At 36.7% G+C, this 16,788-nt stretch overlaps 1 protein-coding gene across 20 annotated transcripts in view; it reads right to left on the bottom strand.

Annotated features, from left to right (window-relative positions):
- The window catches only part of FUBP1 (far upstream element binding protein 1), a 40,878-nt gene that overhangs the window by 6,099 nt on the left and 17,991 nt on the right, over positions 1-16,788 (bottom strand). For 12 of the 20 annotated variants that reach the window (XR_010730435.1, XR_010730432.1, XR_010730433.1 and 9 more), the window contains 5 exons: positions 15,717-15,877; positions 12,743-12,894; positions 12,576-12,655; positions 9,576-9,713; positions 7,727-7,801 (listed from right to left, as the gene is read on the bottom strand). Coding sequence is in view for 16 of the 20 variants with exons in the window: in XM_066268837.1 (XP_066124934.1) it covers positions 7,727-7,801; positions 9,576-9,713; positions 12,576-12,655; positions 12,743-12,894; positions 15,717-15,877 (606 nt within the window). In the remaining 4 variants the exon portion in view is untranslated. The remainder of the gene's footprint in view (positions 1-7,726; positions 7,802-9,575; positions 9,714-12,575; positions 12,656-12,742; positions 12,895-15,716; positions 15,878-16,788) is intronic. The other 8 variants (XM_066268850.1, XM_066268849.1, XM_066268851.1 and 5 more) reach the window with 1 other exon arrangement.

Here is a 16,788-nt window from a genome sequence, read left to right as displayed (position 1 = left end):
GATGTTGATTTAATTATAGAATTTATAAACTATGAATGTTTGAAATTGAGTTTGAAAAGTGCTTCATGAGGCCCTGACCAGTTGGCTCAGCAGTAGAGCATTGGCCCGGTGTTTGGAAGTCCCAGGTTTGATTCCTGGTCAGGGCACACAGAAAAAGCGACCATCTGCTTCTCTAGCCCTCTCCCTTCTCTCTCTTCCCCTCCAGCAGCCATGATTCGATTGGTATGAGGGAACTGGCATCTGGAGCCTGAGGATGGCTCCATGGCCTCCACCTCAGGTGCTAAAATAATGGCTCAATGGAGCATCGCCCCCTAGTGACCTTGCCAGGTGGCTCTCGGTGCGGGGGCATTCGGGAGTCTGTCTCTCTGCCTCTCACTTAATAGAGTTAAAAAAAAAAAAAGCTTCATGGACAACTATAATTTGTATAAGCAGATATGGTTCCCAGGTGGTGACTGTTAGGAAGAAGGGCCCACCCTTTTTCGACTCTCTTTTGGACCTGGTATAGTACATACAGGTTTTAAATAAAATGCAAATCTTCAATGGGGAAAAAAAACCCCATTATTTAAAGACTATTATTTTTAAGATTTGGCCAAGATTTCTGATTCCTGATTAATAACCTATAAACTATGTATATAAAGACTAACCTTTATGATACGCTTTAATAAGATGATTAAAGTTTTAATACAATGTGTTCAAATTACAACACAATTTTATTAAAAATAATCTGATGGACATAAAGAACAATTACTGAAGAGGTTAAGCAACAAGATCAATGAAAGCACAAAACTCAAGAGCCTTCATGAGCAGGTTTTTTAATAGGCAGGATGACTTTTTTGAATTAAGAGATTAAAGAGACATAACCAAATGAAATGCCTGAACCTTAAACACACTCTGGATCAAAACAAAACTTCTACACACACTAATAACTACAAAAGACATTTTCTTGACAACCTGGTAAAACTAAAGATAAAACGTGTATGGTGCTATTAATGAAAAAACTTACTTAGAGCAAAAATCTGCAACTTACTTTGAAATGGCTCAAGCACAAAAAACATGTACCGTATTTCATTAAAATATCTTAACACACCATTTGGTTCAGAATATTTTTTTTCTTATTTTCCTCCTTAAAACCCTAGGTGCATCTTATGGAGTGAAAAATATGGTATACACCAAGTACATAAGGCAAACTTTTAAAAAATGGCAACTCTAGTTAGAAAATATAAATATGGGCCCTTGCTGTACTTTCTCAAAATTTCCTAAGGCTATAAAATTTTTGAAATAAAACTTTGGGGGGGAGGGCCCTGGCCAGATAGCTTGGTTGGTTAAAACATTGTTCTTAAGTGCAGGGACTGCTGATTTGATTCCAGGTCAGGACACATACAGGAACAGATGTATGTGTGTATGTCCCTTCCTCTCTCTAGAGCAGGGGTCGGGAACCATTTTGGCTGAGAGAGCCATGAACGCCACATATTTTAAAATGTAATTCCGTGAGAGCCATACAACGACCGGTGTATGTTACACATTATCTAATAGAAATTTGGTGTTGTCCCGGAGGACAGCTGTGATTGGCTCTAGCCACCCGCAACCATGAACATGAGGAGTAGGAAATGAATGGATTGTAATACATGAGAATGTTTTATATTTTTAACTTTTTTTTTTTTTTTAAGATTTGTCTGTGAGCCAGATGTAGCCATCAAAAGAGCCACATCTGGCTCACGAGCCATAGGTTTCCGACCCCTGCTCTGAAGTCAATAAAATAAACATTAAAAAAAAAAAAAAGTTGGGCTCGACCAGGTAGTGGCGCAGTGAACAGAGCGTCGAACTGGGATGCAGAGGACCCAGGTTCGAGACCCCGAGGTCACCAGCTTGAGCGCGGGCTCATCTGGTCTGAGCAAAAGCCCACCAGCTTGAACCCAAGGTCACTGGCTCCAGCAAAGGGTTGCTCGGTCTGCTGTAGGCCCACGGTCAAGGCACATATGAGAAAGCAATCAATGAACAACTAAGGTGTTGCAACGCGCAATGAAAAACTAATGATTGATGCTTCTCATCTCTCCGTTCCTGTCTGTCTGCCCGTCTATCCCTCTCTCTCTGACTCACTCTGTCTCTGTAAAAAAAAAAAAAAAAAAAAAAAAAAAAAAGTTGGGGAAAAAGAAAATGTGTTTTCCTACTTAGTTCCTTTATTTGAACAAAATTTTATTTAGTTTATAATTCCCTCGGCTTTATGAAATTATAGCTAAAGAAAAAATACTGAAGCAGATATAGAGAAAGCTGTTTTTCTTTGAGGGATGTTGCCGGTAAGAAAACTGTATTTATACAGTTATGAATCAAAGTGACAACGGACAGTGTTTGTGATGGTGGTATACCATATAGCCTGGGTAAGTATGTTCTTACAATGTTCAGGCAACAATGAGATCACCTAAAGTATCTCTGTCATTAAATGATGCATGACTGTAGTTTTAGAAAGCAGTCTATCGCCATCCTAAAACTAGTCAAATAAAAGCAACTATCTTTAAAAATGCAAGACCACCCTCCCCTTTTCTATGGGCACACAAATCTTATGCAGTATAACCAAAAGTCTCATCCTTTTGTTTTTCATAATTTTTTTCCAAAAGGACATGAGTTTAACATTTTGATCTTACAAAGAGACACAATTCAGTTTTCAGTATTACCAAATATTCTGGTACCAATGGTAATAAAACTACGTTTGTTACAAACTGCACACCTGAAAACCTGTTGACTTGAAGTCAAATCTGGTTAAAGAATCAATGACTTCCACTTCAGGTTTACAGAAGGAACTAAATCTAAACCTCACTGGTAAGAAGTAATTTTAGTAGGAAAACACCAATAAGATGGTAGAAACAGGGAAGCACATCAAGAATACCTTGTGTTAAGTGAGATAAACCAGTCAGAGAAAGACCAGTACCCTATAATCTCACTCATATGTGAAGTTTAATGAGCAAGCAAAACAGAAACAAAACTCAGAGTGAGCAGGCTGACAGTTGCTGGAGGCAAAGAGGGGAAGTGGAGGTGAATATGGGGGGGGGTGATGATTAGAGACTTGGTGAACACACAATACAATTTACAGATGAAGTATTGTTGAGTTGTGCACCTGAAACTTGTATAGTTGTGTTAACCAGTATCACCTCAATTAAAACCCCAAATCACCACCAATAAAAATAGCTCAAACACTAATGGTCCCTAAAAAAACAAAAAACAAAAAGCCCCAAGCTAAAATATCCTCATGAAAAACAAATACTAAGTTAGTTGTCAACATCTGACATTCCAAGCTTGTAGTCATCTGAAGACAAATTGCACTCCTCCAATGTGAAGAGTAAATGGATGTTTTGCCCAGGTGAAAGTAGTGAACTCTTCCTATCTCACTTACTAATGAGTTGGCTGTCCCCTAGCCTCTTCATTCTCTCTGCCCTTTACTGCGCATGTCCTTAACTTGCTCCCTTTATTCTTTTCCTCAGTTCAAAAACTGTTTTGATGCCATAGTTTATACCATAGTAGAACATTATTTAATATTCACATATAGCTTCACACTGTTTTTAGATTTACTTTCATTTCTATCAAGAGATAAAACCTGCTTTACAATTTACACGTACCATTCTTTTACAGTTCAAGATCCAGCCTTGCTTGAATAATTTTCACTGTTATTGCTATACACCAGCATCCTTCCTACACCCACTCTGTCCCCACTTGTCTACCCTACCCTATCAGTGCTTAACACTGTAAGGGCCTTCCTCAAGCCAAACTTTTCCCCAAAATGCCTTCACTTACCTTCTGCCAAATAGGACTTCCCTGTCTGTATTCTGAAAACCTGTTTGTTCTCTTTAGGATGGTCACTTTTTAAAAACGTTTCCTTCATTACAGTTTCAAAAATAGTTTCCTGCCACTGCTTACACGACTTAAAATTCCCTTCTTAACTTTTATGTTTCAACAGAGCTTTATTTATTAAGAAACAAATGAGAAATTTATAGTGTAACTGAGAATTTTCTATTCTTGACAGCAAAAGCTGAAATTAGGCTTCAAAAGCTTTAAGAGCCCACCTTATTTGGTAAAGAGGGAGGGCAATGAATTGGGAATCCAAACATCGAGATTCCTAGGAAATCCTAGCTCTGTAAATGGAAGAGTATATCTTAAGCCATTCCAAATAAGAGTTAGATTTGGGGATAAAGATCTTTGTCTCCCTAATATTGTATTACTCTTTTCTTTCCTTCCAGTTAAAAATCTTGAAGATTGAACAGTATCAGTTTAAGGTTTATTTGTGGTTATTCTAAAAAGATCTTAAGGACAAGTAAATGTACTTTGTAATTAGAGTAATTAAAAGCAACCCAATCATTTACTAAAAGAATTCTGATTAGAAAAATAAACTGACCTTTTATCTATCATTAAAAACCCGACAACCTAACATTATTTCCTTTAAGGTAACAGGAATCACTCAACCAGTCCACTTTGCTCATAAAATTAGCAGGTCACCATTGTGATGCTACAGAAAAACACACAACTGAAAAAGCGAGAGTATTAAGGGAGATCTTCAGTCAAACATGGTGTTATTATTATTTGTGTGTGTGTGTATGAGAGAGAGAGAGAGAAAGGGGGACGAGGACAGACAGGAAGGGAAAAAGAGACATCAACTCATAGGTGAGGCACCATAGTTCTTCATTGATTGATTTTTCATATGTGCCTTGTGGTGGTGGTGGTGGCTAAGAGTGGGGGGCTCCAGCCAAGCCAATGACCCTTTTTCAAGCCAGTGACCTTGGGGTCATGTCTATGATGCCATGCTCAAGCCAGCAAACTCAAGGTTTTTTTCTTTTATTAATTTTTAGAGAGGAGAGGAGAGGAGAGGAGAGGAGAGAGAGGAGAGAGAGGAGAGAGAGAGAGAGAGAGAGAGAGGAGAGGAGAGAGAGAGAGAGAGAGAGAGAGAGAAGGGGGAGGGAGGAGCAGGAAGCATCAAATCCCATATGTGCCTTGACCAGGCAAGCCCAGGGTTTTGAGCCGGCGACCTCAGCATTCCAGGTCGATGTTTTATTCACTGCGCCACCACAGGTCAGGCGAACTCAAGGTTTTGAACCTGGGTTCTCAGTGTCCCAGGCTGATGCTCTATCCACTGTGCCACTACCTGGTTTGGCCAGCATACTATTTCTAAAGTTAGAACTTCAGAGTAGTAAGCAGGAAAAATAAAGAAAATGAAATAATTTTAAAAGGGCAAAGTGAAGCATCTATCCTTACAAAAAATCTAAATGGCATTAAGACTTAAAAGATTATGTACATTTAACATACTCATTTGGGCAAATAATATGTAAAAAGGTTAAATACCAAATTTATTAATGGCCATGTTGCAAAGAAACAATAAGATATAAAACAGAAATCACATTCTCCAGTAATTACCTAAGTCTAACAATAGGCCTTTGTTTTTACCTACTTTTAATAATGTAGGAACATCTCTGACATACAGTATTACCCATTGTGACAACACAAGTTAGACCTAATGATTTTAAAGTTTGACATGCTAAAAGCTTTAAGACTTAAGCTTTTTCATAAAAGTTAAGGTGACCAGAGATCCTGACCAGTATGTCCACTCTGTTGCTATAACAGCATTTTATGTTACTCTATTGTTTAATCACTTTTTATTTTTCAATTATAATTGACAATCAACATGAGTCTCAGGTTGTACACCTCAGTGATTAGACATTACACAACTTGACACTATGGTTACTAGAATATTATCAATTGTATTCCCTATGCTGTTACTTTATATCCTATGAGTATGCTGCAACCAATTTGTAATTCCAGTTATTCTAAAAAGCATACTAGTTTAAACAATAAATTATATGACTACCCTACCTAGTATATAGACTTTTATTTTTTAAATTTTGTTTTGTAGAATTTTAGCTGTTGTAGACCTACCTGAAATAAGCTGGATCAAAATAAACATAAATTAATGAATCTATTATAGCCTTAAGAATAACATGTAGCATGACTTTTCTAGAAAGGCAGTCTAACAAGGAAAGTTATTTCTTTCTTCAAACAGAAACCAGTTGTGTAAAAAATCCGTATCACCAGATATACACACTTTTATACAAAAAAAAAGATTAATATAATCACCCATTGGAAACTTTTCTGTGGAAAATGGTATTCTTTGACAAAAAAAGAAATTAAGATTTACAGTGAGAATCACGAGTAGCTGTATCTTACTTAAAAAGTCTACCATCTAGCTATACTCCCTTTCCATACCAGTGAAGGATGGGAAAGTCTATCTGTTTAGCTTTCACTTATGCCAACAGGCCATGGTGTAAATTGTGTTACCTGTAAATGACCAAGGGTAAAAGCATGTAAAAAACAACAACAACAAAAAATACTACTTGTCCACAAGTATAACACAGGTTCCAAATAGTCCCTGAAAAAGGCAAATTTTGGAGATAGACTTGGGACTTAAGACACTCTGAGAGACCCAATTCTGGTTCCACCACTTAGTAGTTGTGACCTCTCTTTCTCAATCTGCACATGTGACACATCAGTGTAGATATAGTTATTTTCATTCACAGGAGTTTCCGACTTTTTCACAGGTGTGTGTATATGTAGGAATAAAGAGTACATATGGAGTTCAGTACTGTCTCTGGTTTCAGGCATCCTCTGGGCTTTTGGAATTTATTATATCCCCTATGCATGAGAGGATTACCACTGTAATACCACATACAACCAATTGATCTTTGGCACTCTACAATTTAATCTCTGCCATTTTGGTTACTAACATAAGTTTTTGACAAAAATGAAGGTAAGCCTGACCAGTGGTGGCACAGTGAACAGAATGTCAACCCAGGACACTAGGTTCCATGCTCAAAACCGTGAAGTTGCTGACCTGAGCGTGGGATCACTGACATGATCCTATGCTTGCTGGCTGGAAGCCCAAGGTCGCTGGCTTGAGCAAGGAGTCACTGGCTCTGCTGGAACCCCCAGTCAAGGCACATATGAGAAAGCAATCAATGAACAACTAAAGTGCTACAACTATTGAGTTGATGCTTATCATCTCTCTCTCTCTCTCAAAATAGTAATATTCAATGTCCGACATGACAGTAGATAAACTTTGTTTCAATTAGTAAGTGGTTGAGAAATGGGTTTCGGGTGAGGGTGGAGGGTGGAAAGTTTCCTTGTTATATAATCACAAATTTAAAAATTGTCTGTAATAACCTTGAAATGCCTGCAAGTTCAGGAATTTTGAAATGCATTTGTGCTCAATTGTTCTCTTAAGAATTTAAGTTAGGCTTGGGCCGGTTGGCTCAGTGGTAAAGTGTCTGACTGGAATGTGTATGTCCTGGGTTTGATTACTGGTCGGGCATCAGAAGTAATCATCTGCTTCTCCATCCCTCCCCCTCCTTTCTTTCTCTCTCATAGTCATGGCTCGATTGGTTCAAGCAGATCGGCAACAGCCGCTGAAGATGGCTCTGTGGAACCTCTGCCTCAGGCGCTAAAAATAATATAGAGAGCATGTGCCCAGATTGGGGGGGGGGGGGAGTTTGCTGGGTGGATCTGGTCAGGGCACATGTGAAAGTCTGTCTATCTCCCCTCTTACCACTTGGGGGGGGGGTTAATAAGTAGAAATCCAAAGTAATAAAAAGATGATACAAACATGTTTTCATTGAAATCTGTGACTTCCTAGTGTGATTATTTACTAAATGTTTCAATTTCATTAAATGTATAAAAACAGAAATGTAGAACATACCCATTTTCTTGTAGTATTCTTCCCATGCCTTGGTATAATCAACCTGTCCAGCTGGAGCTGGATTCTGTTGATCTCCTTGTTCAAGAAAAACAACAAAAAAGATTTAGGTTTTTAAAAGACAATTTTGGCTTTTTTCTTCTGCTCATTTAGTGGAAGAGTTGGAATTGTCCTGCCATAGGGAGGTAGGGAGGCACTGAGTGACAGTAGTATCCCTGCTGGTATCTAGCTGGGCACAGAGTTGGTAGACAGAAAAGATGGTCTATGTATATGGAAGAGTAGTTACAATGACCATGTAAGTAAATTCACTCGTCAACTAAGAAAACACACTACGGACACCAGGTCTTTCACCATTTATAATCATGAAAAGGGAAACAGCAAGAGAGAATTTTGAAGCACAAAAATGGTATTATAGATGAGGTGAATGTAAGTTTAAAAAATATATATAGGTATTTATGCATTACATTTATGTAGGTATGTATGTATGTAAATTATACAACTCTATATATACCCAAAGGAGCCAGAAGCAATGACACCTCAATAGCAGTAAACCACTGAGTTTGGTTTATAAATACCATAATCTACTAAAAAGAAAAATGGCTAATTTTAGGGCTGGAACCGAGAGAGGGCAAAATAAGCATCTTATTGTACAAAAGTGCTTAGAGAATGACATGCATGTCAATAGGATACAGGAGCCATCTTAAAGGTACTCCTGACTGGCCAAATCTAAACACAACTTGATAATCAAAATAATAAAGACAGTTTAAAATACAACTTACTGAATACAATATGAATCCATACTGATTAAGTAGGAAAAAAAAATTGTTTTCCTCATAGTTAAATATCAACTAATAAACGCAAAGTGATTCATAAAAATAGAAACGGCCATCATAATTCTAGATGAATGAGGCAGGTGTTAATCAATGAAGGTGAAGGCCGATGGATTAAGTTCAATGAGGTACAGAAGAGTGGTATACTCTCACTATAACTCTCCAGAAAATATTGATTTTGAAGAGAAAATGGTGATTTTATAGTATAAAAACCTGGCAGCCACCAATATGACTAAGTCACCATGGTTACCATCTCCAGGGATGAAACAGGTCAACATTATACAACCCCTTGATGTAATACACTAAGAAGAGCACATCATCATTTCTGAGGTATTCTTTCCATACCATAAGCAGGGCCTCATGAGCATGACCTCATCTTCATGACAAAAGGTTGAAGGGACCTAGGTTGATTATCATTCCACGAAACAAAAAGTCTGTACTCTTTATAACATGAAAACGACAGGATTATTCCTGATTATGAGACTGAACAGACCTGAAAACTAATAAAAACATGTTACCAGAGATCCTGGATCAGAATAAAAATTGTTGGGACAAATGGTGAAATCTGAATTAAGGACCGTGCACTGAGACAGTAATAACTTATCAATGTTGATTAACTCATGTAGAGGACTGTACGATGGTTATGGATTTTTGGAATAATACAAGGAGGATTTAAGGGTAACAGCACTGTTTCTGCAGCCTGGCCACAAATGGTTCTGACAAAGACTAACAATAATGGACACTGACACATGACAGAGAGGGCAATAAAGAAAATGGGGGTATTGACAAGGGTACAAAACACTAACAAACAGGTCTATCTGGGTGTTCCGGTTCTCTAATGTATCTTACAACTTTTATGCAAGTTTGCAATTATGTTAAAGTAACTTATTTTTAAAAAGAAAGTCTGCTTACCAAAGCTGTAACTAAATATTAGTAATTTTTAGGTATTGTGCATGCACTTTATAACTAATTCCAAACACAAGTTTTCACAGTTAAATAAAAATAATAAATTGTTTAGTTACCATAGTTACCTTGTCCATTGGTTTGGGTTGTGGTTGGTGCACCAGCAGGAGCTGCAGGTGGTGGCTGTGCTTGCTGTTGGTAATAGTGAGCATAATATGCAGCCCAAGCTGCTGAATTTGGATCGGTTCCTGCCTTAGCTAGAATAAACACAAATACAACGTTTGCATCTATAGCCCATATCTCTCTCTCTTACACACACACACACACACACACACACACACACACACACACACACACACACTCTGGCAAATACACAGAACCAAAAATTAACTACAAACAAAAAATAGTTAATGAAAACTTATTTGTTACCCTGAGTTTTTATGAAAAGTGAGGTTCAGACATTAAATAGTATTCCGAGGTCCTTGAAAACTAGTTGGTGGTAGAATTGGGAGAGAAATAAATATCTTTTGGCTCCAAATCTACTGCTTTGTCTCAAACCATCCTGTGTGTGTTTTTCCTAATCAGTTTTGTCTCAAGCACAACAGTTCTTTGTGACAGATAACACACAAAGGAAAGGATTTCTAGGGACTAATTTGTACAAGAAAGAAATTATTATTACAGAACTATGAATTCTATCCTGTCTTGTTTTCAATAAAAAGACAACTAAAATAGTATTAGAAACAGAAACAGATTAGCTGTGTTTCATCCCATATTTCACAGTGGTTATCCTAAAACATAAACCTGATGTCGTAGCCCTATTGAAATTCTTCATTTATTCCCTAGGGTCTTTAGGACTGTCAAGCTCTTAAGTATAGCATATCTTTCAGTATCTTTAATGATCTAGAACCCCTGGACTGTTCTTTCTATTCCAGCCTCTTTGCCTATTTTTCTAACTTTCTGGCTATAATAAACTGCTTTTCCTTTTCAGAAGTCACCATGCTCGTATCTAAGTCTTTGAGCCTCTGTATTTGGCTCACCTTCACTCATAACCTGTTGTACAGCCTTTGACCCAAATGTGCAGCCAATTCTCTGCTGCTTAATAAAAGTGAATGAAGTTTGAGGGGGGGAAAAAAAAAAGCGATGATTTTGAGTGATTATTTCTAAGACGGTACAATTCTAAGACATTAAACCACCCTCTTAACTTTTCTCATGTAAGAAATGTATTGCTTTTCTATGCTGAATATTCATGTCTCAATAAGGTCATTACCTGTATATTAATACAAATATTTTCACTTGAGACCAGTCTGGACAGAGAAAGAGAGATAAGACTGTAGGAAGTGATGCTGATACTCCTGAATAAACCTCATATAAGAAAAGTCTTTAACTTACTAATGCTCCTTAATTTATTTATCAGCATTTTATGTAAGAAAACAGATTTAGAGTTTAAAAGTTTGCTTGTTATACCAATTGAGTTGTAAAATTACAATTTACCTAGGTCTGTTTTATTTTGAAGTTCAATTCTTGACTACTACATATATCCTTAACACACACTAATTTTTAAATAGAAACAGACATTATTAGTTCAGAAAATACTGACTTTACTGTCAATATAGGACCACATTTAAATACCAGACTGTTTAATAAAATTCACTAAAACAATTTCATTTAAACCAATCTGGTTTTTACATAATGTTAATATAAGCAATATCGAACTCTAGCTGGTATCTTTTAGCTAAATGAGTCCTTTCTTTCCTAAGGCAGTACTGGAAACTATAGCCATTAACCAATTCTTACTGTGGTGACTTCACTACTACTCCGAGCGGGAATATGAGATTGTGATGGAGACTGGTTCTCTATCTACTCCTATCATTTTTCAGTCGGGCTACCTCAAACAGTGTTCACAGGTGTAACCCTGCATAAATATAAGTTTGCCCAATATAAATCAAGTTGCCCAATATAAATCCACCCATTAACTTGCTCGAACTGTTAAATCTCTTTTAAAATGGTGATTCCTCTGCTTACTACATCATCTCAATTAGCTTATAAAAGGGAAAAATAGTCCTTTCATTCTTGAAAGACTAATTTTAGATTACTACACACTATCTTCTGTAAGTCCTTCTATCACTGTATTGCTAACATTTGTAGTACATTTTTCTGCTACAGAATGTAAACTACTCTTTGCATACCTAGCTCCTAGCACATTCAAATTGTTTCTTAAATGAATAAATGTTGTGGTTATTGAGTGACTGCCATGTTGTATCATCACATTCCAATGAACATACTTTCCTATAGAATTAATGTTATATAATATGGGATCCACAACTAAACACCAGAATGTTTCATCTAAATCAATCATTTTAGTTTTCTAAGTTACAAATATTAACTAGTGTGAAAAGGAATCATTAATTCAATACCTTCCTTGAAACTACTCCAGTGAAAGAGGCCTAAAAGGTAGGTGGTAGTAGGTGAGAAAAAACGATCATAAACAAATGTTAACTGGTTTCGATAAATGCCTCTTTGACCATGGTGGAATGAAAACTACATAGTGGGAGAAGATGGAAGAAATGAATAGAATGTAATAAATATCTATATCTATATCTATATCTATATATATAAAATTCAGATCTGAGCAGAGAAAATATTTAAAAAAGTGTATTTGAGTTCTAACATCATGCAGATATTAAACACAGCCCTGAATTTTACGAACAGGTAAAGTTACCATATCAGTAATACTAAAACAGACAACTTATATATCTTATTTGAGAACTTAGAGGAGTTTAAATGCCCAAGTATTAAACACTCCACTTAGACTCTTAACATACCATATACATGTAATGGCACTGGTACCTAAAACCTAAGACACTGTTTGGTTTTTAGCACTCTGTGTGTAACTTTGCAAGCAGAGAAAAAGCCATATGCAGGTTGAAAAAAGTTCCATGAAAACAGGCCATATTCATACCAGTCTTATACACTGTGGTAGAACCAGAACCTAACATTCCTGCTGAAAGAGTGAAAGGAGTGCAGAAAATGGCACACAACATAGTAACAATTCTAGAAAACTTAAGAACGTAACAGGAGTGACAAACAATACAGATTACACTTGGATAAGCATCTTTTACCTGGATCAGGAGGGGCCTGTTGTTGCCAGTGTGGATATGCATTTCCCCACCCCTGGGGAGCATAAGGGGCTGGAGGACCACTGAAAAGACAGAAAGCAATATAAAAATATAATTTACTGAAAGCTACAATCTTTGGAGAAAAGCACAGAGCCAAACCCAATACTTACTGAGGAGCAGGGCCAGGTGGACCCGGATTATAAGGTGCAGGGTTGTATGGTCCCATTGGAGTTCCAGGCCCAGGAGGTCCAGGAGGCCCATGGGGGCCTGGGACACCATGGGGCCCATGGGGTACAGGTGGCCCTAAAGGATTTACTGGGCCCTACAAAAAAGCAAAAAGACATACAAAAATCAGAATCACAGCAATGGCTGAAAACTCAAAGGCTAAATACTTCTACATTTCTATCCTCTTTTATATCCACGAACAATACATTTTAGACTTTCACTTCTTCCTTTATGTTGTAAAAACTCTTACTTCTACCATATTAAGACATGTAAAATTCGTTATCAATAGCACTAGCAAAGAACTGAAATGCTACCTTCTATTTTTAGCAAACTATTCCCTTGTTCATAATTCATACTTTCACTAGCATTTCTTTATCATTTTAATTATGGAAGTTTAAGAAATATCAGATCCTATTTGTACTTCTTATTTCTCTGCATCTGCATCTACTCTCCTACCAATAATCATTGCCATCTTCACAATATACTGTGTTTTTCGCTCCATGAGAAGCAACCCCCCCCCCCCAGTGGAGGGAAAAATACGCCCATGCATCTTATGGAGCAAAATATTCCTTTTTTTTTTTTTAAGCTGCTGTGGGTTCCCGGACAACTAGAAAAGTACTTGAACGTTAAAGTCTCTTCTCATTTGTTAATAACAGTGTTAATGGTTGTTAATGCTGTTGTTGAGTTTACACTGTTGAAATATTGTGGTATATTTTATTAAAATTTTTAACACCATTTGGTTCAGAATATTTTTTTCCCTTATTTTCCTCCTTAAAACCCTAGGTGCGTCTTATGGAGCAAAAAGTACAGTATTCCCCAAATTGCTTAGGTCTTACATTGTGAACAATGTATTTACTGAACATTTAACCAATAGTGTAACAACTAGTTCTTGCTCAACAAACCAAAGTGTTCCTCACAACCTTTTTGTCACTGAATCCGTTTAGATCTATAATTCAAATCATCTTGTCCTTTGCCTTTTATCATAATTTTCTAAATGCCGTAAAAATTCCCATTGTAACTCATTTAACAAATTGCGGCATTTCATTTCCATATCATGTCACATCATCATAATGCTCTCCTTTCATTTCAGGTAAAATTGAACTTGGGACATTTTGAACAAAAATGTTGAAATTGTATCTGGTTATCAACTTCCTTACTACAAAATAATATAAACCATGATTTTTAAAGTCCCTTTTATTAATTTTCCTGTTTAAGGATCTAGTTGCTGCCATTATCCCTAACTTCCATTATTCATAACCTATCCTTTGCAAATAATAAAAAAGATTTACTGAAAATGTAGCAACATTTTCATAGGGCTATGTGCCAGGCAGTCTTTTAAGTAACACACACATCACACACACATCCTCACTCTCTCTTAAATCATTTAATCTCTACAACCCTATAAAGTAGGTATTATTATTCTCATTTTCAGAGGACTAAACTGAGGCAAAGATAAGTGTAACATTCCCTAAGCTCAGTCAGTAAATGATTCACAGTACTCTGAACCCAAATATCTTAACTTGAATGCATGCTCTTAACCATTATATTAAATTGCTTCTCTAGAACAATCTATCTTGTTTGTCCACCAATCCAAAAGAAATTCTGTTCCATGCATGCTAAGAACAGTAAAATTCAAAACCAAGATGTGTTATTCATTTTTCTGGCATCAATCACTGCACAAATATTTCCTTCATGCCTCTGTACAATTACACATCTTGTTCATACAATTACTGTATGTATTTTTATAAGACAGTCTTTAAGTATATATTGTAGATCCATTTTTGACTTCCCAAAAAGACTAGAAACAGTGTCAAACTTCTTTTGCACCTCACTCACAGCATGGCAAACATCAAGGAGAATTTCCCTAAGAAATTCTGATTATTAGCCCTAGCCAAGTGCTCAGTTATAGCGTTGTCCCACTATGCCAAGGTTGCATATCTGACCCCTGGTCAAGGCACATATAAAAACCAATGAATGCAAAAGTGAGTGGAACAACAAATCGATCTTTCTCTCTAAAATCAATTTTAAATAATTCTAATTATTGCTCTGGCCAGTGGCCCAGTGGATAAAATGCTGAGGTTACTGGTATCAATCCCAGTTAAGGCACACACAAGAAGCAATCAATGAGTACACAACTAGAGGGAACAACTTAGTGGAACAACGTGTTGATGCTTCTCTCCTCATCCCACTCTCTCTCAAAGAAAATTTCTAATTATGTTATTAATACTTTAAGATACCCACTCACACCCTATGTTCTTTATAGTAAAAGAATATAGTAAAGCACTTATATATAAGTGCTTTTACCTCATTTATAAAAGAACATTCAAGACTCTTATACATTTTTTGTTTACCACCAGTCCAAACTTTTCTAGTGAAAAAATTTTCAAGTTTGACCATGCATCAGAATCACCTGGAACATCTTTCTAAAATTATGTATCGAGCTCTCTTCCAGACATTCTGAATGAGAACTGTGTTACGTGTAGAAGGGAAAAATACACAAAGTCTATATTTAAAACTCCTCACATGACTAAGAACTAGAATTTATAAATTTCAACTTTATGATTCACCTTTGCCTCACCAGTACTGTATATAGTAAGCCCTTAATTTAAATACTGAATTCCTATTAACTAGACTCTTCGAATATGTTCCACAACTTTCCACCAACCCTGCAAGTAATGCTATCCTCTTTATCTACCCACACCCAAACATAAAGTTCTGAACACTGGTAATTGTATATTTAGGTTATTTTTATTACTGAAAAATCTTTCCTACATTTATGTTATCTATTATGTGATAAAATCTATAATTTCAGAATAAAAATTGACATTTTTCTGTATAGTACTTTCAGGAGCATCTGAATTAATGTCTTATTTAACTGAAAGGATCTATGCTATAAATTGAAGTTTATAGCATACTCACACCAATCTTTTCTTCTATGAGTTGCCGAGCATAGTCAATTTGCTGTGGAGTTCCACGAATCGTAAATAATTTCATATTAGGATCTGCATTAGGTGGAGGATTTCTCTGAAGTTCTATTCTTGCACCAGACTGTTGGCTTATACTTTTTATGGTTTCACCTCCTAAAATCAAAACAATAATTTCTCTAAAGATATAAAGGCTACAAGAACTATTTTAATATGGAAATAAACAAAAACAAACTAATAAATAAAAGCATAATGAAGATTACGAGAATGGAAGGGTGAGATGGGCAAAGGAGGTAAAATATATAGTAATGGGAGTAACTAGACATTGGGTACTGAGCAATAAGGTACACAGATACCAAATTATAATGTATATCTGAAATTTACATATGCATTAACCAATGTTACCTTTAAAAATAACTTAAAAAAGTCACCATGGACCATTAATTTTTGACCAGTAGCCCATCTGCCAATATTCTCTTAAGATTTTCCATTTATTCTACACTTAAAATCAAACTATATAGGCCTGACCAGGCAGTGGCGCAGTGAATAGAGCGTCGGACTGGGATGCCGAGGACCCAGGTTCGAGACCCCGAGGTCACCAGCTTGAGCGCGGGCTCACCTGGCTTGAGGAAATTAAAAAATGCTCACCAGCTTAGACCCAAGGTCACTGGCTCAAGCAAGGGGTTACTCAGTCTGCTGAAGGCCTGCGGTCAAGGCACATATGAGAAAGCAATCAATGGACAACTAAGGTGTCACAACGAAAAACTGATGACTGATGCTTCTCATCTCTCTCCGTTACTGCCTGTCTGTCCCTATCTATCCCTCTCTCTGTCCCTGCAAAGAAAAAGAAAAAAAAGAAAAAAGAAAAAAAAAGGAAAAACTATATAGAGCAGCGGTTCTCAACCTGTGGGTCACGACCCCGGCGGGGGTCGAATGACCAAAACACAGGGTTGCCTAAAGCCATCGGAAAATACATATTATATAAATGACCAAAACACAGGGGTCGTGACCCACAGGTTGAGAACAGCTGATATAGAGCATTTCATGCTTCTCTTAAATACATTTAA

The sequence above is a fragment of the Saccopteryx bilineata genome, chromosome 3 (genome assembly GCF_036850765.1).
Source record: "Saccopteryx bilineata isolate mSacBil1 chromosome 3, mSacBil1_pri_phased_curated, whole genome shotgun sequence".
In the NCBI taxonomy this organism is placed as follows: Eukaryota; Metazoa; Chordata; class Mammalia; order Chiroptera; family Emballonuridae; genus Saccopteryx; species Saccopteryx bilineata.
This window is presented reverse-complemented; position numbering and strand designations above follow the sequence as displayed.